The sequence below is a fragment of the Kryptolebias marmoratus genome, linkage group LG10 (assembly GCF_001649575.2).
Source record: "Kryptolebias marmoratus isolate JLee-2015 linkage group LG10, ASM164957v2, whole genome shotgun sequence".
In the NCBI taxonomy this organism is placed as follows: domain Eukaryota; kingdom Metazoa; phylum Chordata; class Actinopteri; order Cyprinodontiformes; family Rivulidae; genus Kryptolebias; species Kryptolebias marmoratus.
In genome coordinates, this window is record NC_051439.1 from 20,768,631 (window position 1) to 20,794,714 (window position 26,084).

The following is a 26,084-nucleotide window of genomic DNA, read 5'->3' on the forward strand; positions in this document are numbered from 1 at the left end:
TCACTTTTTATCTTTGCACGGCTTTGATTTCATCCAAATACCAAACAAATAAATAGCAGTTTGTGTTTCAGATCGTATATCTTATTTCAAAACAGAGTTGAAAATCAACTAGAGATGTTTAAATTTCATGTAAAAACTTAACGAAACACAAATGTTTAGGATTTAAAAACAAAGAAAAAGTTCAACTGACGAGACTTGATATGTTTGGAATAAAATGCTGCTTGACTTCCAACCAAAAAATTACTCAATTTTCATTTATTTTTAAAACAATTAAGTCAAGTTTCAGCCTTGACGTCCAACAGCCTTTTTTTGTAGATGCCTTTTAAAATAAACAAGTTGGGAGCGTTGCTTATTTATTAAAAAGTAAAGAAAGCTGCTGTTTCGCTCAGAAACCGCAGGCGAAATCAATCATTTTAACGTAATGAGCAACTTATTCAGTGAAAGGAGGAGTTTTTACAGCTCAGACTTAATCAGAACAGACTTGTCAAATAAAATGAAATAATTAAAACCTCAAATATGAAAATTACTTGATTATATGGCATTAACTTGTAAATAATCATTATGAACAACAGACCAGGACTGAGAGTTGAAGGAAATCAGCATCAATGAAGGTTTAATTATCAGGTTTTTACCCTCTTGTTGCTCATTAAGTGTAAAACTAATACACACTTATTTGAAGATGCTGCAGAGACAGTTTTTGATTTATTCCTCCTCCTGCAGCTTTCGGATCAGTTTGCTGTGACTTTTGATGGAGGAACATCTCACTGAGAGAGAAGTCGGTTCTCTTTGGAGCTCCTCCGCTCAGTCGGGCTTCACGGTTGATGATTTCTAAAACTGTCCAAACAAACTCTTCTTAATCCTTTCTGGCACATATTTTGAATTAAAGACCAAACCGAAGACACTTTTGTCCTCTTTCACTCTCTCCCGGAGGACTTACAGTTTCCTCTGAAACCCTACCAGAGTGCAGGGAGTTCACAGCCAACAGGTTGTTTGAGGCTTGTTTTTCAGTCTGCTTCTGTCTGCCTCTCAGTCCCAGGCGTGCCGTTACCATGGTGACCACAATGAGCCACTGGCAGCAGATTTTTCTTATCTTGGATCATCACAGAGTTGCTGTTTGTTGTCAGATTTTCTGATCCAAGACTCCTGAAAGGGTTCAGCTCGGCTTTTTTTAACCTTAAATCCAAGTTTTCTCCAGGCGCTCCGCCGCAGTTTTACGCAGCGCGGCGCCTCCGCGGGGAGCTCCTCTCTGCGCTCTTTACGCTCCCAGGTTCTCCTGGACTGGGGAGGCGGAGGAGGAGGAGGAGGAGTAGGAGGAGGAGGAGGAGGAGGAGGAGGAGGACCACATGATGGACGCGCAGTAAGCGGCGTCAGGCGCACAGCTCGGCCGTGTTCAGTCCGTCTCCTCCGGATCAGGTAGGCTGCGGTTCGGCTGCAGCTCGGTTCTGTTCCCTGGTGCCGCTCTGAGGCTGTCCCTTGTGTTTCCAGGCTTCAGCGATGAGAGGACAACAGGACTCATGTTCTCTGTCAGTGTTGCTGTGCTTCATCGCGCTGTGGAACCCGCGGTAAGTTTCTGCTCTCAGACCGCACTGTCAGCTTTTATTTCTTTATTCAACATGAAATCTGCTCGGATCTGAGCCTTTCTGTTAGAGCTGAAGCCATGAAATCAGATGAAACCTCTGCTCATCATCTCGCTGTGGCTCAGAGCGCAACTGGTTCTTAGAAAACCCAAAACCGATCCGAGCCCAGGAGCTCCTAAAAACATCCGGATGAAGCTGGAATCAGATAATTCTGATAAGAAAAGATCCATCAGTTAGAAGTTTATCCTCTGTTCTCCAGGCTTAAAGACACAGTTTTGGTTAAATTGGACTCATTTCTTCTGAATATTTCTGATGAAATTACCAAAAACAAGAAACATCTCATCATATATATTTATCTGTTATTAAATATTCCTCTAAAATGACTGAATCAAAGATCAGCTGATGTTCAGAGGTGATGGAGTTGTAGCCGTTTTGGTTAAACCTTGGAAATAATCTCACGTCTATCACTCTCAGCTACTACCACATCAAAGTTTAGCTCAGTATCTGTAAAATCCACTTCAGTTGGATCTGTTTCTGTGTTTTCTGAGGCTGCTCAGATGTGAGGACTTCCTGAAAGTTTGATTAAAATCCACCCAGAGGTTCATTTATCCACATGGAGGTTGTTTAATGCAACTTAAACGTCACAAACACAGCTGAAATGAAGATTTGTATCATTAATTAATGTCAAGTTTATGGAAAAATCCTATTTTATATTAACTCTTTATTCCCTGGACCTTAAACTTCGACATCTATAAGAAAACGTGTTGAATCTTACAGCCGTTAAAGGTGTTTAAAGTTTAAAGAACATCCTCTGAAATCCCTGAACAGCTCTCATCTCGTTGGAGATAAATCAGCAGATTTTTGTTCTGTTTATTATTTAAATCTTTGCCCTTCCAGCAGGTGAAATGTCAGAGGGTGCAGCGCCTGTCACGTCGTGTTTTTTGACAAGTTGACTCGATCTGTGCTAAATTTAACACTTTGGGCTTGTCAGATCAGTGTCTGCAGAAACGTTTAAAAACACGATTTAGGCTTTATGTTCGGATCGAGGGTTAACTTAACGAGGTTCAAGGTTTCAAGATAAAAGGAAGTGTGTGTTCAGATTGTTTGTCTCTGTCTGTCTTTTAAGACAAATGAAGCTGCAGCTTTCTGCTCCCGAGGAGGCAGAGAATAGAAAATTCACACGTTCATTTGAGTCTGTTTGTTTCCAGTGGTTCTTATAAAAAATAAGGTTTAGTCGGGTTTAAATCTGACTCAACCAGTCTCAGAGTCTGAGATAACCATCGTTAATGAACTTTAACGGTTATTGATATAAATTTAATCTTTAATCTGGACTAAACTCCTGATCCAGACCTGATGTCTTTATATTTCCCTCCAAAGCTGCAATCTTTAATCTTTTAAATTAGTCCTGACCAGAAGCTTTTCAAAGTTTTTCTTTGGACCTCGGCTGATTTTTCCACTCACCCTGATCCCTCAGTTTGCATCTCTTGGTTGTTTATTGTAAGAATTTAGGTGGATGTAGAAACGCCTTCTGTTCAAGAATCACAGATTTTTATTACTCTGTTTGGATGTTAGTTTCCAGATATTAGTCCTGTTTAAAACTTTCTTTTAATGAGAACTGAGGATGTTATTTACAGCCTCGGTTCTAACAAAGATGGGACACTGGGATTTGCAGAATTTGGAAAATATAAGGTAATTCTGAATTTTATAGCAGCAACATATCTCATTGTACAAATTTTAAGAAATAAATCAGGTCATTTTAAACTTTATGGCAGCAACACGTCTCTTTAAAGATGTTCCAGATGTTCTCCTCTGTGCAGCATCTCCATCAGTGTGTAAACATCTGGACCTGAGGTTGTCCCATTCTGTCTGTTCAACAGTCCTGGATGGGAGCAGATGTTGTTCTAAAACCACTAATGCACCCCCATACCATCAGAGAGGCCGTCTGACCTCAGAACAGTTCTCCTCTTTGGTCCAGAGGAGACACATCTGTTCACATCTGGCTTCTTCTTTGCCTGATAGAGCTTTAAGCAGCATTTGTGGACGGCACGGTGAACTGTGTTTACAGACAGTGTTCCTGAGCAGAACCAGAACCAGAACCTGACCTTTGACCTCAGAGGTTTCTCCAGATTCTTCAGATCTGTTGATGATTTTATGAGCTGTAGGTGGAGATTCAAAGTCTCGAGGAGCATTAATCTGAAATTTGACTCTTTGTTCAGGTCAAGAGCGGATTCTAATTCGACGCGGAACTCCAAAGACATCGCCACCTTTACCAAGATCCTCGACAGTCTTCTGGACGGATACGACAACCGACTGAGGCCTGGTCTGGGAGGTAAGACCACGATCTGAAGACGAACAAATTTAAAACAAGAAGAACGGCAGAGGCAGAAATATTCTGAGGAATAATCCCCGGCGTATTAAACACTGTTTGTGCACAAATACTGACTGAATCTGAAGTGACTCATTGGATTTCCTACAATCTCAGACTCTGCTTCAGAATACATTAAACCTTTGCAAATTCACAGAAATTAAGTTTTTCTTTACCCTGAAATCATCTCTGAAGAACAAACTTAAATATTTTAGAAATTTTCATTTCTTAAAATAAGCCGGAGACAAAAATCTGCATGTTTTAATGTAATGCTGTCAGTCGTGAGGGGAGAGGAGAAGAGGTTGTGATATTTGAGGGGAAAATGTAATTTCTCAGAGAAGAGTCATTTCATGACGGATGAACCCACTCCCGTTCGTCCTACTTTGCATTTCTGCGAGAGAATCTGTCTCCGTGCTGCTGTCAGCCTTCATCTGAACATTTTCTGAAAGAAATTCAGCCCCGAGATGAACGTTTTGGAGGACAATGTGAGCGTAATGAGCTGTGCCTGTGTCTGCATCTTAAATCTGAATCCTTTTATTTGACGAAATACCTATCAGGATTAAAAACAACAGACTTGCAAACAGCTATTAGAAAACATTGTCACGTCCGTTACAGATGGCGGATTTGAGTCTTTTGGGTGATTGGGCTCATTTGGCTTGGACAGTTGGATGTGAAATCAAAGCTTGTTGCTCTGACAAGATATAAAAAAAGTCAAAATCTGGCAGAAAAACGTGGACGATGAGGATTTATCGGCTGCAGAACGGAGGTCACGGAGGAAATTAGGTTTTATGCAACTGGAACCATGTTTGCATCTAATTTACATCGAGTTGGTCTGCTGATTAAATGCAAGAACGCAGGAAAACATCTGTTTAGATCCTTCAAATCAGATCAGTTCTCGTTCTTTTCCCTGTGCAGACGTGGGTCTTCAGTAGCCTCGTGTTTTGGTTTGGTTGGTCATTATTCTTTAAAACTAAAAGCATCTCACAGCTGATCTGCTCAGGACGACTCTCAGCTACGACCAAACCAGATTTTAGCTCAGCGTCTGTAAAACCGGCTGAATTGCAGCCATTTTTTTCCTGCATTTCCTAACCCTTTCATGCACAGTGGTCGCTGCAGTGGACAGCTGTTTTAAAGCCATTTTCTCGTAAGTGTAAAGGGTTTTATATTATAACTGTGCATGGGCTACTAAAGTGGACATTAGTGGATAATGCAATATACTGGCTGACCACTGCAAGTGCAACAAAATGCTCTCAAATCCAAGATGGATTCAAGATGGATTTGAGAAAATAAGTCTTATTTTCCAGCCTTTTTTATGCCATAAGAAAAAGAAAAACACTGGCTGAAGTTATCATAATTCATGCATGAAAGGGCTAAAGTCAGTCGGCTGCAGCTCTTAAATTGGGCGGACTCTAAAAGGTAACCAGTTATAGCCAAACATCCAGTGATTAGTTATTTAAAATTATCTTTAAAATCCAGCCACCGGTTCAAGAGATATTTTGTTGACAGTACAGACAATCACTGTTTATTTTCTTGTGATTTCCTGTTAGCTTAAAACTAAATCACACCCTTTTTAAAAACGTCCTCACAGCCTTTCTGACCCGAGCTGCTTGGTGAGTCAATGAAACACATTTTCTCTCAATTCTGGCTAAATATGGTAACCAGTAATTATAGGTACATTTAGCCTAATAGGCCCATAATTACACAGGAAAAAAATCTTCAAATTACCTGTGACACACAGCTGAACGAGTCTCGACTGATTTACCAAACCGACTCGGTTCTGAGCACAACTTGCTCTTGGAAGAACAAAACTGTTGTCAATCTTCTTGTCTCTGGTTTCCTTTCTGTTCCTCGGTGCAGCGTAAAGACGTTGCTGATCATCAGCACAGATCCGTGCGGGGAACAGCTGGAGCTTCTCGTCGCTGTTTTCAGCGTCGTTTTCTTCTGATTATCAGTTTTGATGTCTCTACGTTTCGCCACAGCTTGAGTCTGGCTGTAGGAAGCAAACATTGTGTTTCTGCGGCTGAAAAGATGCCGTGATCAGGCGATTCTGAGTCTTCTCCCTGAGTTTTCAGCCCGTTTTTTAATCCCTGACTGATCCATCCCGAGTTTGCAGGATGGAAACAGCCAACGTAAATCCTCAAATTTAAATTAAAAACTAAAAACTGAATCACTGCCCCCCTCCGAGGACAGGAGGTGATGGTTTTGCTCGTTTGTCTGTAGTGTTAGCAAAATATATTATATAAATATAAACTCTGAGAAAGTTCTGACAACTACAACTTTAGCTTGATATAAAATGGCCGCCACAGTTAGCAAACACAACGACAGCTGTAACTCAGACAGTTTGACAAACGTTGAACTGAAATTCGGCGTGGTAGTAGCCGAGCATCCTCCTCGACACACACTCCAAGCTCTCCACATTCTGCTGTATTTTTACCTAAAACTTTGGCTTTGGCGTTTGGCGTCAGCGCTGCCTGCCTGTTAGCAAAATATCTTAAGAACCACTAATCACGAGAGGTCCCTCTACAACTCGTAGCTGTTAGATACGGAGCTAAAATTTGACGTGGTGGTAGCTGAGAGTCATCCCTAACAGGTACTCCGAGCATCATTTACAAGGTTTGACCAGAACGGCCACAACTCCAACTTTCAGCAGAAGTTTTATTTAAGAATCTGGCATGAAAAGCAGCGGCTGATACGCATTCCTTCGAGGAACGCCGAGCCTTTAACTGCAAAGATTTCTCTGACTGGAAGAAAAGTTCTTTTTCTCTTACAGCTTCCATTGTTTCCATTAACATGATAAATGAAGTTTTACTGGCTGTAAACTCGGTTAAAATCACCGCGTGAAGTCGAGTTGTTCTCATCGGTTGGCGCTGACACATGGGACGTGCTCACCTCACAGCTCCGGTGACATTTAAACACCGCACATTCGTGGCTTTTGAGGACTATAAAGCGAATGATGTCGGTGTCACCTTCAGACAGATTCCAGTCATAAAAAGACTCCATCTGTGATCATTCGTGTTCGCAGCGGCTTCTTCATTTGGACATTAAAGGTTGGATTCTTTGAAGCAGCAGGTTTCTATCATCTCTGCTGTCTGAGACAAACGAAAAAACAACAAAAGAAGGAGAATGTTTTGTGTTATCTTCTTGTTAGTGCATGATACTAAATGTTTGCAAGTAAAGCTGCAGGAATATGACTCGTGAAATAAGAGTAGATGTAACCAAACATCAGATCCTGCAGCAGAAAACCTTCCGATCAGTTCCTGACGTGCAGCTTTTCTCATATTTTTACCTTTTAATGCACACAGTCTGTTTCCTAAAAGGGTTTCCAAATGCTGGTCCTTGAGATCCTCTGCCCTGCGTGTTTTAAATGTTTACCTCCTGGTTTAAACTAAAATATTCCTCTGGTAAGGTGGAGGATTTATAGAACGGCTAAAATGTATGCAGCAGTAGATAAAATCAAAAATGTCAAAAAGGTTTATTTTTTATTTAAAGTATGCACAAATATTGGATGTTGGAGGTTGTCTGCTCACATTAGAAACTAAAAGTCTGAAGTTGTTTTATTTCGTGACGTTAAAATGTTTTCTTTAAACTTCCCTCCTTGTCTTTACAGACCGAGTGACGGAGGTGAAGACGGACATCTACGTGACCAGTTTTGGACCCGTGTCCGACACAGATATGGCAAGTCTTTCACCCCCGTGCCCCCCCTGAGAAAACACACAAAGTTCTGCTGCAGGTTTTCAGCTTCACGTGACAAAATGATTAAAGTCGTTGCTGCACGTTGAGTCGTCCCTCACGTGAAACGATGTCAAACAATCAGTAAAATAACTAAACTAAACCGTGCATCTTCTTAATATCACAATAAATCTGCTGTTGTGAAGCTTGCAGCTGCAGCAGGATTTAGTTTTGAGCAATCTGGACAAAGAAAATACAATTATTAAAGTTTATTGCAGTTGCAATAAGCTAGTTTTGACGGTTGTTTGCACACAAAGCATTTCCTGTTAATGTTTAGCAACAAAAGAACCTGCCACAAACCTCATCTTAAAAGCTATACAGGTAAATATTTACGACATCTAAACTCCTGCTGGGTTCACAGTTTGTGGGAGTAAACAATCAGAAGAGTTTATGGATTAAATGGCAGACTTTAGGCTCCAAGTCAGTCAGTCTGACAGATACGGAGGTAAAATCTGGTGTGGTTGTAGCTGAGAGTCGTTCCCAAAACGGTAAAATGTTAGACAAGATCTCACAGCTCTAACTCCATTCTTTCATTATTATAAGATGATCTTAGTCTGAAGCTCTGCTGTGAAGTTCTTCTTGGTCTTTCATTTCATGTAGTTTTAATTTAAACCTGCAGAGCAGCTTTAATGCATCTGTTTATCAGCGATTCTGGTGACATTTGCTTCTGTTCTTGTTTCAGAAATACTTCTTTAACATCCACAGACTTCGGTTCAAATTAGAACCTGTTTCTTTTATAGACTTGATGTGTTGCGGTAAAAGCTTCGCGTCCTCCAGGAACAGAAACCGAAAGCTGCAGAGGTCTAAAAACACGCGGTGCACCTGCAGCTACCTAACAGCCGCGGCGGAGATAAACGCAGCTAATTGTCTCTAAATGAAGCAACGGCTTCATTTATTGGAGCAGTCTCACTCCTCTGGAGCAACACAAGCCTCAAATATCTGCCTTCTTCCTGAGCCAGTTTGGATTCAGCAGATAAAATCTTCCAGACAGACAGCGAGGGGGCGGGGGGGGGACCTGCCTGTTCTGCTGTTGCCATTGGAAACTCGGCCAGTCCAATCAGCAGAGTGATGACATGGCAAAGGTTAGAGTTTGTTATTAAAATGATCCAGAGCCACCCAGCTCTGATACGGAGCTGCCGATCCGTCTCACGTTACTTTACGAACGGCTGCGGAGACAAACGCTGCTCGTTTGGGCTCGATTTAAATACGATCAGAGGCGGGACACGAGGACAGCGTCAAACACAGGAAGACAAATAATTCAGTCGGTCAGGTTTAGACTCCGAGTTGATCAAACTGTGACACTGTCATGATCTGTCAGAGCTCAGATTATGAAGGTTACTCTGAAGTAACGCCATTTTTGTGTTGGCTGATGCTGATTAGCTGCGGCGGCCATCTTAACCTGGGTTCACTCTAAGCCAGTGTTCAGTTTCTGAGAGTTTCAGTGAATCTATGGGATGGTTGGTGATATTAACTTCCTGTTTGTAGCACTTTAGTATATGGGAGGGGGGAAACTTTTCAAGATGGGTGGTGACCATGGTGGCCATTTTGAAGTCGGCCATTTTGGACCCAACTTTTGTTTTTTCAATGGGAAGTGTCATAGTCTGGTATTTTCAGTTTGTTGTTTTTGATTATTGTCTTGTTTCTGTCATGGTTTGGTGATTTCAGTTTGTTGTTTTGATTATTGTCTTGTTCGGTTTGTGTTATTGTTTCAGTTTAGTTTTTCCTGTTCATGTCTTGTCACTTTCTCCTCCCTCAGTAACTTGCCACGCCTCATTCTTCCATACCATGCTGTTCTGTTACATTCCAGTCTTTCATGCCACACCCACATTACCATAACAACTCAATCACTGCCACCCATCTCCACCTGTTGTCAATCTTCATTACTCACCTGTGCCCACTTCACCTGATTGTCCCCAGTGTTTAAAACTTGGTCTTCCTCTCCACCTCCCTGCCGATTCATTGTTGCTGGTTAGATGTTGATTGTTTGTGTTCTGTTCTAGTCTTGTCTCTGATCCCTCCTCGTTTTGCCTTGCCTTGTCTCGCCTGTGTCTACCGTTTGGATTTTTGTTATAGTTGTTTTGCTGCCACGCCAGCCCTTTGTTTTCTGTTTTATTATTTAAATAAATTTTAGTTTCTTGTAAGTGAGTCTGCGCCCTGGGTTCATCTTACCCTCCACCGTCACGACAGGAAGAGGGTCATATGACACATCAAACTTATTGGGAATTTCACAAGAAAAACAACTGTGTTTGTGGTTTTAATGTAATTTTATTCTTTCATGAGTTATTTACAAGTTTCTCTCCACTTATAAAATGTGTTCAAAGTGCTGCCCGTTGTATTGGATTGTCAATTCAACCCTCTTCTCCCACCTCCACTTCCTGGAAAGTGGATTGGTCATCATGGGCCAGTTGAATGGCCCCCAAGGTCTCCCAATCTGACCACCTTAGACTTTTATCTTTGAGGTCATCTGAAGGCGATTGTCTCTGCTGTGAAGATACGAGACGTGCAGCACCTGAAACTACAGATACTGGAAGCCTGTGCTCGCATTTCTCCTGCGGTGTTGCTATCAGTGTGTGAAGAGGGTTGCATCGACAATCCAACACTTTGAACACATTTTATAAGTGGTGAGAAACTTGTAAATAACTCCTGAAAGAATAAAGTTACGTTAAAACCAAGCACACCGTTGTTTTTCTTGTGAAATTCCCAATAAGTTTGATGTGTCACATGACCCTCTTCCCATTGAAAAAACAAATGTTGGATCCAATATGGCCGACTTCAAAATGGCCACCATGGTCACCACCCATCTTGAAAAGTTTCCCATCCTCCCATATACTAATGTGCCACAAACAGGAAGTTAATATCACCAACCATTCCCATTTTATTAAGGTGTATCCGTATAAATGGCTCCCCCTGTATTTAGTGTTTCATGACATATTTTGCTAACAGACAGACAAACGAACACACCTACAAACATGGGCGATAACGAGATAACTATTGCTTTTTTATGTTCCGATCCAAGCTATTTCTGATTCGATGCTGTAGATGTAAAGAAATTGATGTCTTTCTTTTATCTGAGGTAAAAAAAAACAAAAAAAAAAACAGTTTTGTTATTCTTTTTTATGTTAACAGAAAGCAATCGGCTTCCCGACGAGGACACTCCTCACCTCACATAACACCGTTAAAAGCCTCCCTCCTTCTTTCCGTTACAATCTGAGCCCATTCACCGACCCCACCTGGCTCTCCTCAGATATTTAAGTGGCTGTGATCCTTCAAAGGAAGGAGGGAGACGGTCTCATATTTAATACATACCATGTCTCCATCAAAATTGCGGCAGATAATTGCATCTTTTCTCTGCCTGTGATAGCTCCGCTCTGTTACCTCAGATTGGATACTACCCCGCTGCTCTCTCCGTCTGATTGTTTGTGGATGTTTGTCTTCGCTGGGGTTGTTTTTTTTGTGCTTGTGCCGTTCCTCTGAAAGCACAGAGAGAGAGAAAGAGAGGGGGGGGGGACACTAATCTTTTAACAGCCTGGGAAATGACGAAGTCTGCAAAGAAATATAACGTATAGGAGGATATTCAGAAGGCATGATGGGCCCGACCCGCCTCCAGGACAGATTCAACACAACACATCTGCTTTATCTGACGAGGACAGATGGAGGAAATATTATCATTTTGATATTTATCATTACAAATCAAAAGACTCGGAAAATTCTCCACAGAAAGTGGACCATTTCTTTCTTTTTCACTTTGTGCAATCAGCCCAAATTACTGTGATGTTCTGTGAAAGAAAACCACTTTAATTTATTTTATTTTAGAGGCTGCAGCTGAGATATGTGTGTTTTTTTTAATGACCAGTGCTCACTTTAGAAATCAAGGCAGGAAACAGTTCAATGGAGCCAGAAATAAAACTAAATTTATTCACAATCTACTGCAAGAACTATCAACAACGTTTGAAGCATTTTTTGACAAATCTGTAGTTTCAGTTTGAGAAGTCAGAAATCAGAAGGTATTTATCTTGTTAACTTGTTTTGTTAGATGACAAGAAGTTTATTGTCAGACACACAGTGATGACGCTTGTTAACCATGTCATGAAATTCTTATTTTGCTTGCTCCATTCAAGCAATCGACCAACCAACACCCTAAAATAAAGTCAAACACACAAAAAGACAAGTTTCAATTTAGATTTTGAGGAAACAAAACTTGTTTTCTGAAGATAACAATTTACACTCAGTTATATCCTCCTTTTTACATGAAAAGTTAACATAATTTCAAATTTACAGTCACATAAAAACATGATTCGAGCTGAAAATGTCACATCGGTGAACCTTCATCACTGACCGACACAGAGTCAGGACAGCAAAACTGAACGATGACGCTTAGATTCTTCTCTTTATCTCAAGAAAACAAGCTTTATTTTCTTGAGGTAACAGGCTGAGATCAAGTTAGGTTGGTTAAATCGAGAGAACAGGATATTCAGCTCGACGTCTTGAGAAAATCACATTAATATTAATCATCGGGTATGAAGGCTCAGGTCCTTCTTCACCACAACAGACCGGAGCAACACCCTCATTACTGCCGACAAAGCCGTGATCCATCGATCCATCGATCCACCTCCTGCTCCGTCCTGCCATCACTCCAGATACTTGACCCCTTCACCCCCAACCCTGAAGGAACGTTCTGTCTTTAAGTTTTTTTTGTATTAGGGCAGTGGTCTCCAACCCTGGTCCTCAGGGCCACCATCAGGCAGGTTTTACTTGTTTCTCTGCTCCAACACACCTGATTTGAATCAATGATTGATTAACAGGCTTCTGCAGAACATGAAGAGGTGATTTAACCTCTGAATCAGGTGTTGGAGCAGAGGAACAAGGAAAACATGCAGGATGGTGGTCCTGAGGACCAGGGTTGGAGACCCCTGTATTAGGGCTATTGTTTAGTTTATTCCCTGGTATGTTTTCTTTAGTTGTTCTGCTCCCTCTGCCTTTAAAACCCGGTCATCTTCCTGATTTACTCACCGGTTCTTTATCTCTCTGATATCCTGTCCGGTTATCCTCGTGTCTCATCTTTCGTCTTAGTTCTTGTTATTTAGTTTCTGTTGCTGCCACGCCAGCCTTTTGATTTTTGCTTCTTTATTGTAAATAAATCAGGTTTTCTTTTGGAGCTCTCTGAGTCTGTCTGCGTCTTGGGTCCAAACCCGACACTTTTCTGTGGTTCTGAACCCCGGCCTCAGACTCAGACGAGCCGACTCTCATCCCAGCCGCTTCACGCTTGAAACCCTCCAGCCGGAGCTAAAAGTCGTGGTTTGAAGACGCCAGCAGAACCGGACCCCAAACAGGATCAGGGACCAGGGGCAGCCTTTTCCCTCTGAGTTAAATCGTCTGATCTTGAGTCAGGTGTGCGGTTAAAGCTTCGGCGTGGTTTCCGTCTCCGAGCTGCAGGGTGAGTGATTAACAGGAGGCCGACCGCTGGATCTGACGAACTCCCATGAAACGTTTCCACTCCTGTAATTTTTGATGCAAACCGCGGCTGTCAGTCGCCCGAGGCACCAGCTGGATCTGAGACCGACAGATATGTCAGAACCCGGCCAGGTGTCACACCGGGTCAAGATGTGATCACACAGCCAGCTCCACCCGATGCCTGATGAAGATCACAGTTTACTTTGTCCTCACTGTTAGCTTAGTTACTTTTTATAGATCACAGAGAACTCGACTGTTTTTGTTGTACTCCACAGTAAAATGAGACTGTATTTTATACGAGATCAGACTGATTCTTTAGTTTCTGATTCAAAAATGGCAGAAAGTATTTTTCAAATGTATGCTTCAAGGTATATTGGAGTTTTTATTTCTTCAAAAACACTTGTAAGATGTAAGATATCTGCATCCAGTCGAGTGATTTTGTTAATTCTGCAGACTTAGAGATGTGGGTGACCTCTCTAATGAGTAAAATAAAAGCAATCAGATTACTGCTAGACAAGCAAGAAGGTCTTCATTCATTTAAATCAGGTGTTGCAGTAGTTGTTCTGTCCCGAAAGGATTTACGGTTTATGTTTATTCTTGTTGGACTTTTGCTTCAGATAGTTTCAGGAGTTTCGAATCAAATGAAATGCTGCAGCTGCAAATCTCCTGGCTTTATGTTTTCCTAACAGTGAAAAGATAAACATCATTAACTTCGCCATTAAATGACAAAAGCGATCATCTGAAGCTCCTTTGGGAAGCTGCAGCTCATTATCACCCACCATTAAAGACAGAAGGTGATCATGTTTTTATCCATGCTTATATTTGTGTGTGTAGGTTTACTCTACTGTAATATCAGCAAAATATCTCATGAATCCTTTTAAAAGGTAATGAAACGCTCAGATAATAATCCTCGGCTGCTCATCTACAACTGATTAATTTTGAAGTCAATCCTATTCAAGATGGCTGCCACATCCATATTTTACACACACTGAGCTAAAACACGGTGTGGTAGTAGCCGGGTTGTGTGGTACGATGTGAGTTTGTGAAGTTATTTTCATAGTTTGACCAAAATAGTTTAAACTCCATCCATCGTTTCTCAATAAAAGATGATCTTAGTCTGAAACTTGGCGGGCGACCTCCTTCAGCTTTAATAAAAGTTTCTGTCGTCTTTCAGGAATACACGGTGGATGTTTTCTTCCGTCAGAGCTGGAAGGATGAGCGGCTGAAGTTCCACGGACCGATGAACACCCTGCCTCTCAACAACCTGATGGCCAGTAAGATCTGGACCCCCGACACCTTCTTCCACAACGGCAAGAAATCCGTGGCCCACAACATGACGATGCCCAACAAGCTGCTGAGGATCATGGAGGATGGGATGCTGCTCTACACCATGAGGTTTTTTTTCTTCTGTTTACTACATATTTTCTCTCCGTGCTCACAGCTCAGCGGGGGATCCGTGTTAACTGCAAGCCGGAGTCTTTTTCCACGGCAAAATAAATGTGTTTGATGAGGTGTTGGAGGTGTGCGAGTCACAAATTATAGTCTGTCGCCTGCAGCCTTTTCCAGCTATCTGTGGCTCAGTGTTTGTATCATTAAATCTTCCAGCTTGGAGGTTTTACAGGATCTGCTTGCAGAAATGCAACTTAATATTAAAAACTGTATTTTTACCTTGAAATCAAACAGCAGAAACTTTTGAACACTAAATCGGTTGTGTTGCTGTCATGATTATATAAAATCCATCCATCCATCCATCCATGCATCCGTCCGTCTGTCCGTCCATCCATCCATCCATCCATCCATCCATCCATCCATCCATCCATCCATCCATCCATCCATCCATCCATCCGTCCATCCATCCATCCATCCGTCCATCCATCCATGCGTCCAAGGCGGTGTCTCACTGGGCTGCGACAGGTTGGTGAGCAGCATTCATGACGGAGTCTCCAGAATGACTCACAGCGTTCCCGGGCGTCCTCAGTTTCCTCACATGAGTCACAGAGGCATGCTCTTGATGTTTTAGAGCTTTAGAGCTGTATGTTCACACCTGCATTGCTGTCCTTTGACAGAGGACATCCGAGGCTAAAACCTACCATCCCAGGCCTAAAAGCCTTATTTGAATATAAACAGTAATTATTGAAAAACTGATCTACATCTGTCTATTTTCATTTCAAAAGTGTAGCCACTCCAGAAGATTAAATGATAAATGCAGTGGCGGGTATCAGAATGGGAACAAAGTCAGATGAGGCAGGAAAATAATGTGCACGGCCGAGAATGCTAGTTTGCAAGTCGTAGACATAAAAACAGACTGTGATGTTCAAAAGATGTGGGCGCTCGACTTGATGGTCGCTTGGTCACACAGACTCAGAGAGACTGCAATGAAAAATATGCTTTTTTAATTTTTTATTTCATGTAATTTCTCCAACAGCTGCAGCTCAGGTAGATGCCTTCCTAAGTCTTTTTCTAACAGTCCCTGTCATGACCTTTAACCTTTAACCTGCTAACAGAGGCCTGTAGAGTCTAAGATGGATCTCGTGGTTTTTTTGTCATATTTCAGAGCACTGCACAGTCTGACCTTTGGGATGAATTTGCCAGGGTGTACAGTCCTTTGAAGACTGCCGGGTGTCTTTAAAGTTTTCCACTTGAGAATAAAATAACCCTTCTCTCTGTGGTATGACGGAGTCCAGATAGTTTGGAAACGACCTTTAAGCTTTCCCAGATAAAAAGGCAGCTACAGATGCTTCTCTAAGCACGCTGCTGATGTCCGTCCTCATTGGCGATGTGTGAACATACACCTCCAGACCAGCAAACTGACAAAACGTTTGCTGCTCTGTCGTGTCATGTGCTGTTCATCTAAGGCAGGGGTGTCAGACTCCAGGCCTCGAGGCTCCGCTGTCCTGAGAGTTTTAGGACACACCTGATTCAAACGGTTTAATCACCTCCTCACCAAATCATCAAGTTCTCCAGACGCACGGCAACAAATCATCCATTTAAACCAGGTGTTTCAAACCAAGAACACATCTAAAACATGCAGGAGATTGACATCCCTGATCTAAGGTTCAGATTTAGCTCATTTTAGGATCTGGATGTTCTGACCGTGTTTGGTTTTATTCTAAGCGTGTTTCTGAGCCGTAGCTCAGAACCTTCGACAGAATAACCCGACCAGTTGATCAAAGAGACATTTTTCCTGTAGGTAAGGAGCTGTTTTCTCAGGCAGACTCCATCTGTTCGCCGACGGCAACAACTGACCTCGGTGATAGTGACAGATCCACGTTCTCTCGGTCCGATTCCAGGAATCCGCCCGGCAGCTTCTTGCTCCACCTTCCTCCTCAGCCTTTCATCACTCCTATCCATTCATCCGTCACAGACTCAGAGCCAGCAGCCGAAAAGGAACCAGTTTTCTGTCTAACATAAGTGATATCCACTAAACCAGATAGATTATTTCATAATATATTCACAAATCAACATTTTCCACAACCTTTACCAACATCTGCAGACCTGTATATTTCATTTTTCTGTGATGAGGACCTAATTATCTCATTTGAAGGTTACATCAGGTTTCCTGCACAAACACCCTGAACTGAGCAGAATTTGAACAGGAAGTTGATCCAGCTGATTGTGTTTTGTGGCAGGTTAACGGTTCAAGCTGAGTGTCCGATGCACCTGGAGGACTTCCCCATGGATTCACACTCGTGTCCTCTCAAGTTTGGCAGCTGTAAGTGTTAAAAATCACCCGATCTCTACTGATTAATACAGAAATGTGACTCTAGCAGTGTTTTTTTTTTATTTATTCTGACAAACCAGAGCGGCTCAAACCTCTCTTTCATCATGAGTTCATCAGGTGTTTTGGATTCACTTCATGCTACAAATATTACAAATAAAAACTTTGTCCTCAGTAAACCTGTTCATTAAATGTGAAAAATTAACTTTCACATTTAAACACTCAGCTGCAGCAGTCATTAGAATTAGCTCATATGTAAAAGTCAGGTGAAACTAAAACGTGTTTGGGTCATTTAACACATAATTATAACGTTTTATGTAATGTCGGTTTTCACCTAACAGGCTCAGCTCATATTAATGTAACTAAAAGTGTTTCGTTTTCCACAAAAACAAATCCAAATGTATTTAGTGACAGCGAAAAACTCAAACTAGAACTGATTGCCTTTTGGAGTCTAATGAATCCAAGATGGCCACACAAAAATTGCCATAACCCGGTCAGTTTTACAGATATTGAGCTAAAATTTGACGCGGTAGTAGCTGAGAGTCATCATACTTTAGGCCAAACTGGATCATGTGAGATCTCAAAATGTGGCTGGAGATTCAGCGTAACATAATTTCCGTCCCTTCTCATCAGGAGAAGATCTTAGTTCAAAACTCTGGCATGAAAAGCAGCGGGTGATATGCATTCCTTCAAGGTCTTTAATTAAATGTACAGGGTCGCCCATTTATTTGGATACACCTTAATAAAACAGAAAGGGTTGGTGATATTAACTTCCTGTTTGTGGCACATTAGTATATGGGTGGTGACCATGGCGGCCATTTTGGATCCAACTTTTGTTTTTTTAACGGGAAGAGGGTCATGTGACACATCAAACTTTTGGGGAATTTCACAAGAAAAACAACAATGTTCTTGGTTTTAACGTAACTTTACTCTTTCAGGAGTTATTTACAAGTTTCTCACCACTTATAAAATGTGTTCAAAGTGTTGGACTGTCGATGCAACCCTCTTCTCCCACTCTTCACACACTGACAGCAACACGGCAGGAGAAATGCGAGCACAGGCTTCCTGTATCTGTAGTTTCAGGTGCTGCACGTCTCGTATCTTCACAGCAGAGACGATCACCTTCAGATGACCCCAAAGATAAAAGTCTAAGGGGGTCAGATTGGGAGACCTTGGGGGGCCGTTCAACTGGCCCACGACGACCAATCCACTCTACAGGAAGTGGAAGTAGGAGAAGAGGGTTGCATTGACAATCCAACACAACGGGCAGCACTTTGAACACATTTTATAAGTGCTGAGAAACTTGTAAATAACTTATGAAAGAATAAAGTTACATTAAAACCAAGCACACCGTTGTTTTTTTTGTGAAATTCCCAATAAGTTTGATGTGTCACATGACCCGCTTCCCATTGATGGATCTAATATGGCCGACTTCAAAATGGCCGCCATGGTCACTACCCATCTTGAAAAGTTTCCCTCCTCCCATATACTAATGTGCCACAAACAGGAAGTTAATATCACCAACCATTCCCATTTTATGAATGTGTATCCATAGAAATGGCTCACCCTGTATATAATGCCAGTGAATCAGTGACATTTTCCTTCTATAGGTTTGTTATTTTTGTCCCGTATAAAACTCTATTGTGTGCATTTTTTGTGTAGGAGTAGTGTGTAATAAAACCTGAGAAAACTACAGTGTGAGCATGTTCTCCTGATGGAGGAGGAGGAAACTGTGACAGTCTGAACGTCTGATCCTGCATCAGATTTACTCATCAGACGGAAACCAGATGCAGCTCGTTTCAGTGGTACAATATGAAGGAATTATAAGTTCAGCGTTTTATCGGATGCTGTGTTAATTACAACCCCCGGTAAATCAATAAATCCTCACATTCAGAGGAGGATGCTTCAGCTCCTGTCTGCTGTGACGGTTATAGATGCCTACACGAAGACGGAGGTGACTTACATCTGGATCAAGAACGCCTCCCAGTCCGTGGAAGTGGCAGACGAAGGATCCCGGCTCAACCAGTACGACTTGGTGGGACAAACCGTGGGGAAGGAGACCATCAAATCCAGCACCGGTGAGCGGCAGACAAACAGAAGACGGGCTATTTAAAATGGAAATTGTGTTCCTTTCATTGTGACTTCAGCTGCTAATTAATTATTTTTTTCATTGTAATGTAAAAATTCAGTGTGTTCAGAGCGTGAAGATGATTTTGACCTCACATTTACTGAAAGGGGAAGAGACCGAGTGAATTTTAAAACAATGCACTGATTTAATTAATATTTATCAAAGTAACATTTTTCCCATGTCTGTGTTCATTTGTCTGCAAAATATCCTGGGAACCATTGGACTTATTTTCATGAAATTCTCAGAAAGTGATCATTAGGCGTACATCTATGTGATTAAACTTTGGGGCCAACCTGATTTAAGATACAATTAATCGACTCCAAAATGGCTTTAACTCAGCCGGTTTTACAGGTATTGAGTTAAAATCTGACGCTGTAGTAGCTGAGAGTCATCCTCAACAAACACTCACAAAATCTGGCACGAGATTGCACAAAACGTCATTCATAACTCTGTCATTTCTCAATTTAAGATTAAAGCTCTGGCCTGAAAGACAGCGGGCGATATGCATTCCTTCTAGGATTTCAGCTCTAAGTTACAGGAAAGTGTTGTTCAGAAGCTAAATCTGTACGTCACAGTCATGTTTGAGTAGTTAATTAGTTAATTAGAAGAATACCTTCCAGTGCAAATCATTTCATTTGGTTCAACTCACTGCAATAATTCAGTTATTACCTTTTTAGGGGCTCGAGTTTTATTAAATACGTCTCAGTTCATCTGTAGACTAATTAATAAACAGTAATTTTATGCTTCCTGTTTTATCCCAGCCGTCAGTAATTACTGGTAGTTTACTCACAGTGGGATGAAATGTGTTCTGTGTCGGCGCTGGAGGTCGTCCGCCTCCAGATTTCCCAGCCGCAGAAATGTTTCTTTTATCACCGCTTCATTCAGCTGGGTTTGCTCCTTTCATGGACGGTTTTGAAGTGTTTTTACAGAAAGGAAGATGGGTGCTGCAGCGTATTTCAGTGTTTATAACATCGCCGACAAATTGATTAACGTCTTAGAAACAGACAGAATTAAAGACGACACATGAAGCGGTTTGAATCCTTGAATATTTGGACCAAAAACTGTTAGAATAATCAATAAATCGTGATCCTCTTATTTAATAATAAAACAGTCAGACTGTGTTTGTGTGTTTGTGTTGCTCTCAGGTGAATACACGGTGATGACCGCTCACTTCCACCTGAAGAGGAAGATCGGCTACTTTGTGATCCAGACGTATCTGCCGTGCATCATGACGGTCATCCTCTCTCAGGTCTCCTTCTGGCTCAACCGGGAGTCGGTGCCGGCCAGAACTGTGTTCGGTGAGGAAAACACATTTATACGATTTCACAAGCTGGAGCAAAAATAAACTCAACTTTAAACTCTGCTGGAAACAAAAGGAAACAAAAAAACATATAGGTGAGTAAATATCATTTGGTCCCTTTAATTATCTGCTTTTCTTTACATGAAATGGATCCTTTAAAACAGCGGTGTCAAACTCAGTAACACAAGGAGGCCAAAATTAAAAACTTGACCTCATCAAAAGGCCAATCTCTATCAATATTTATTGAAAAAATACATCAGTTAACCCTGATTTTAGATGTATTATGTCAAATTATTCGTATAGAAATATCAATTACCTTTCCCCAGTGACATATATAGAATTTAGAGCAAACATACTTTAATGAAAACAGCTTTTAAAAAACCATAAACAAAACCTTGACCATACAGTTACTAACATTTAACTTTAAAACAAGAAGAAAATACAGAAAAAGACAACATACATTAAAGTAAACTCACTGTAATTCTGATGCACATTAACTCAAGTCAGATACCAGACAGCTTTTCTTGGCTGCAAGTCTGTCAACAAGAGCTGTTTTGGTCGCATTTGATGCTCTCTGTTGCTTTTTCCACGTCAAAATCAAAGATTACTGAGAAATTAAACCTTAATTATCTTGGCTTCAAAGTCACTGTCACGAGAAGACTTCACTAAATAGGTTCAGTTTTTTTAAGCAAAATGAGAAGCAGAGACAGAGACTCTGGAGGGTTGGATCTAATGAAATTTAAACGTCATCTTGGGGGGCCAGATAAAATGTTACCAAGGGCCAGATCTGGCCCGCGGGCCTTGAGTTTGACACGTGTGCTTTGAAAGAACGAGGAACCTAAAAGAGCTAAAGGTCGGTGACGTTTGGGAGAAATGATTAAAATCACAATGATAGGATAAAAATATAATAAAAGTTAGAATAACCAGAGAAAATACATTTTCAAACAATTAGCTAAAAAAAGGCAAAACCATAGAAAAAGGCTAGATGTAGCAAAACAGTAGCTAAAACCTGCAAAACGTTAGCTAATGCTAAAATTAGCAAGAAGCTAAAAGGAGCATAAGAAGACAAAACTAAAGCCAGGAAGGTTTCAAAGAGATCAAATGCACAAATTTAAGAGATTTTAATGTGTTTCTAGGGGGAAATTGTTGCAAAAAAAGTAAATAATTAAAAAAATATTAAAAGTTACAGAAAATAAAAGTCTTAGGACACTATTACTGACTGATGGTTAAAATTATGCAGAAGTAGTTTGAGTCCAAAAGGCCTGCAGAAGAAGCTATAAACGGCCGTCAGAATTCATTATATCTACAGCATCCGTCCGGGAAATGCTCTTAGTTCAACAAATAGGCACCATATTTAGGAAAAAATAAATAAACACTAAAACAAAAACTACAAGACTCTAGGCTTGCAGCATAAATGTCCATTTTGACGTGTTTGCAGAAATGTGACAGAAATCTGAAACTAATGAGCCTCGGTGTCTTTTTTAAGACAGGAAAACAAATCCGTTCTGTAATTCTAAACCAGTTTGAGTTCCCGCATCAGAATAATCACAACGTAAGTAACGCAAACTGTGACTGAATAACAAAACATTCACAGTTTTACTGACCGAGGTAGGCGATTAGGCTTAAAATGAGATTATAGCTTGTTCTGTCAGATTACTGACAGTGTTAATCTTTGTAGGAAAACAACAGAATCCAAAGTACCATAAATGTCTCTGAGCAGCCGTGCGTGTGTGTGTGTGTGTGTGTGTGCGCGTTTAATGGGATTATTCAGTCCCTGCAGCCTGGAAGGTTTAAAGTTGCAATCCAAGAAGCACAAAGCTCATTTTTACATATACTTATGTGTATATATTTAGTTTTTGTTTGTTTTTAAATAAAAATGAGCAAAATAACAGAAAATTAATGATGCTATGTCATCATTGTAACAACAAACATCACCATTAACTCATTTATTCTTCTTTGTTCACCTGCTTGACCTGACTTTTCTGCCAAAACATCACTGCTCAGAAAATCTGGAGAGTCTGGTACCAGAACATCAGAACCACTGCGTCGTGCATGTTTACGTGTTTATGCTTTTAGATAAATGTTTAAACAGATGAACGTGGCGCCTTCAGGCAGTTATGGAGATCGACAGTTCTCTTCCTGATATCTTGGCTGATTTCTTTTGATTTTTTCTCCCATGATGCCGCACAAAGAAGCATATGCACCTTTAAAGTCTTCCACATGTGCCTCCAAATAACTTAAAACGTCAACTAACCTATCAAAAGCTGCCAAAGCCATGACATCATCTGGGCTTTCCCAAACCATATGCAAACTTGTAACTTCGAGGAAAGTTAATAAAAAAATATCTAAAAACTTGCTCTCTCTCATTAGTCAGGCATTTAGCAATTAAAAATAATTTAGAGAATCCTAACTGACCTAAAACAAGAATGATTTAGTCTGATTTCATCTCAGACAGTGAGAGAAAATGGTTATGTCTTTTTATGCAGTGTATGGAAACATCCAATACTGGGTTTAATTTCTTCTCCTTCGGTAGGCGTGACTACAGTTCTCACAATGACCACCCTGAGCATTAGCGCCCGTAACTCGTTGCCGAAGGTGGCCTACGCCACCGCCATGGACTGGTTCATCGCCGTCTGCTATGCCTTCGTCTTCTCGGCGCTCATAGAGTTCGCCACCGTCAACTATTTCACCAAACGAGGCTGGGCCTGGGATGGAAAGAGTGTCGTCAATGACAAGGCAAGTCTGTCATTCTGTCAGAAACTGGCCATGTTTTGCAGAAGCTTTTCCTTTTTTTGTGTCTCAAAATACATTTTAATGCGGGTAACTGAAAGACATTTACAGGGTTTAACAGGAAGTCACTTTTAGCTTAATATGTTCTCACTAAAAGAATAAAGATGCTGAATTTAAATGCAGATTTATACATACACATGCACAACCCAATTAAAAAGAGATGTCTGAAGGTTTTCTGACCCTGTGGTGGTCTCACTGCAGAAGAAAGAAGCGGCCGTTGTGAAGAAGAACAACGCCTACGCCGTAGCGGTGGCGAACTACGCACCCAACATCACGAAGGACTCCGTGCTGCCCACCATCTCCAAGTGTGCCGTCAACGAGCCTGGCAAGACCGCCGCGGAGACGAAGCCCGAGCAGAACAAGAAAACCTTCAACAGCGTCAGCAAGATCGACCGCATCTCGCGCATCATGTTCCCGGTGCTGTTCGGGACCTTCAACCTGGTATACTGGGCCACCTACCTGAACAGAGAACCGGTTATTAAAGACCTGGATCCCTCCAAATAAACACACAGAACATATATCTGCTTTGTCAGTTTGCAGCTGATTACATGAATGAAAAGTTCCCTTTTCTCATTTCTTGGCACAGCTTTGATTGGCTACAGATAAACATTATACAAAACTGATCATGTTGATGGAAACAGGATAAAATGTCGAAACAACCAGGTGCTGCCCTTCTTAGTGACAAGTGCTGTTCTGCCGTTCCCCTCAGGTCACCAGCTGTTTCACTTTAGTTGTAAGTCTTGCTCAAGTTTCACCACTTTACTGTAAATCATCTTAGAAAATCTGCGATCAAACTCCTTCAGCACCAAACAAGAAAAAGATTAATTGGTGAAGATTTGTGAAGCATTATGTAGCTGCTGAGAAACCAAACGTTTTCTTTCTGAGGCAAAATCAGAATAAAACTCTTGTATTTTTATTTATTTATGCATTAATATATGTTTGATTGAACTAATCACAAGTAAACAATTTCTCCAAGTACCTGAGCAGAGAAAAGTATTCAGTTTGAAATTCAAACACCAGTGGTGGAGCTAATGTGTCTTCAGTTTTTAGTTAGATTGTCAGGTGAACTTTCTATGTTTCTACAATATTCCGATGTAGCAGAGCAGGTGAGATTAGCTTACTTGGTAATTCAAAATGCTAACAAGTCATGGCTAGCTAATCTCGGCTGTGGTTTTCACATGGAACCACCACCGCAGGGGTACTGATTCCTAGCGTAAGCTGTGTTTTTGGGACCTGGAGCGCCTCTTTACGAGTAGGAAAGAAGCTCAAACTGTGTGAAGTTAAACAGTACCAGTTAGATGCAGTTAGGCTCACAGGTTGGAAACCAAACTCGTAAACAAGGTCTGGACTCTGAAATACTCTGGAGTTGCCCCGTCAGGTGGGCGTTGGTACTCTCAAGGTTGTCCTGGTTGTCTCTCTGTGGCTTTGAGCTGCAGGAAAGCAGGTTTAGTTTGGGGTGATTCGTACCTTGGAGTCTTAAAAGGCCGTCCTGACGGGTGTGCTGTTTCAGGATTCCATTGCTCTCCTCTGTGACTTTAACGCCCATGTGGCCAATGATGGAGATTAGGAGGACCAGACTCTCTGAGCGGCGCTCTGTTTTTGTGCCAGTCATGTGTTCCTAACAAACCCCGTTTTACTTATGGTTGATTACCGATTTCATAGTTGTATCATCAGATGCCTTGGACACTGATCACCACCTGAATACTGAGTTGGATCTGCTGGTAGGGAAGACAACACAACCAAGTAGTGGATGAATTGGGAACATCTTGCAGTGGATTAACCTACAAATGTGGGAGAGGTTTTCATCCATCTCAACAAAGCTTGAGAACAAGGAATTTGAATGGGTCATGTTCGAAGCCTCCAACAGGAGCTGTGGTCAGAAGATCATTGGTATCTGACATGAAGAAGGATGCCTTTATGGCCTGGTGAACCTAAAGGTCTCTCAACACAGCTGGCAGATACCAAGTGACCAAATGGACTGCAGCTTCTGGAGTTGCAGAAGCTAAATTTCAGGTGTGGGAAGAATTAGGTGAGGTCAAGGAGAAGGAAGTTCTTGCAAATCGTCACTTTGTGGTTTGGGTGGAGAACTGCTGACCCAAACTGGGAACGCTGCACTCCTTCATGGGGTCATTGTGTTCACCACTAGGGAGGCAGAACCCCAAAGACTTCACTGTTTACCCATGGATAAGGGTTTTGAGGTAGTTAAATATTTTTTGTGGATTTCAGGTCACTGGAGTGGATGAGAGTCGCTTAGAGATGCTGAAGGTCCCTGAAGTTGTGCTCCTGTTGCTTTTTCGCCTTCGCTGTGACGCCACTAACCTTCAAACTCTTACTTCCTCAGCACCAAACAACAATCAAGTGAAGGTTGAAATAGTTTTAAATAAACTGATGACAACTAAAATTAAATTTTATCAATGGAAGGAAAAAATGTTCAGTTTACCCAGCAGTAATAGAAGAACTCATATTTCACTGAAGCACAACCAGAAACCAGAAACCAACACAATCGTTTTGCATTTCTACAAACTGCAGATACATTCTTTGTTTTCTTACGTTGCTGTTTTATGTTTCTTGAGACTGCTCAGGCAACTTGTGCCTTAATCAACCAACAAATCAGCACTTATTTGAACCGTTAGCAGTCCGGCAGAGTTGAGACTCGTTCAGTTTTAGTAAATGAGCGTTTCACGTTGAACACTACAGATCCAATCATGTCCAAAACCGCCTTCATTTTGATTTTTATTTGTCTTTATTTGGTTGGGTTCGGACAATAAAATGTCCCGGATACATTTAGAAAAAGACCCAAACGAAGCATCAACACTCGTTGCTGATTAGGTTGAATAAGGGCTTTTTGGGCCCTTTTGGTCACACATATCCATGGTTTCTAAACATAAAAAACACAACTTTTTCTCCAGCAACTGGGCTGCAATTAAAATAGTTGACAAGGGTAGTAAAAAAACCTTTTCTTACTTTGTTACCTTGAATAAATCAATGATGTCAACAGGTTAAAGAGGCCATAATGACAAAAAAAA

The 26,084-nt window shown here is 41.3% G+C and overlaps 1 protein-coding gene across 3 annotated transcripts; it reads left to right on the forward strand.

The window, feature by feature from the left end:
• Nucleotides 1-1,306: 1,306 nt before the first annotated feature.
• Nucleotides 1,307-26,084, forward strand: gabra2a (gamma-aminobutyric acid type A receptor subunit alpha2a). 3 transcript variants are annotated; one of them, XM_017434864.3, is made up of 10 exons: nt 1,307-1,413; nt 1,486-1,562; nt 3,794-3,906; nt 7,550-7,617; nt 14,297-14,517; nt 16,752-16,834; nt 18,775-18,918; nt 20,114-20,266; nt 22,802-23,004; nt 23,260-26,084. In XM_017434864.3, exons 2-10 carry the CDS (start codon nt 1,495-1,497, stop codon nt 23,560-23,562), a joined length of 1,356 nt encoding a protein of 451 aa, XP_017290353.1. In that variant the 5' UTR covers nt 1,307-1,413; nt 1,486-1,494; the 3' UTR covers nt 23,563-26,084. The 3 variants fall into 3 exon arrangements, with proteins under 3 accessions (XP_017290353.1, XP_037833912.1, XP_024866011.1); XM_037977984.1 differs by having other exon boundaries at nt 1,336-1,562; XM_025010243.2 differs by lacking the exons at nt 1,307-1,413; nt 1,486-1,562; nt 3,794-3,906; nt 7,550-7,617 and adding an exon at nt 8,686-8,753.

Bases quoted from the DNA above. Each gene is read 5' to 3' on its own strand.
- gabra2a (XM_017434864.3), top strand. From the start codon at position 1,495: ATGAGAGGACAACAGGACTCATGTTCTCTGTCAGTGTTGCTGTGCTTC. The intron at 16,835-18,774 runs GTAAGTGTTAAA...TGACGGTTATAG, and splicing joins TCCTCTCAAGTTTGGCAGCT to ATGCCTACACGAAGACGGAG. The intron at 18,919-20,113 runs GTGAGCGGCAGA...TGTTGCTCTCAG, and splicing joins GACCATCAAATCCAGCACCG to GTGAATACACGGTGATGACC.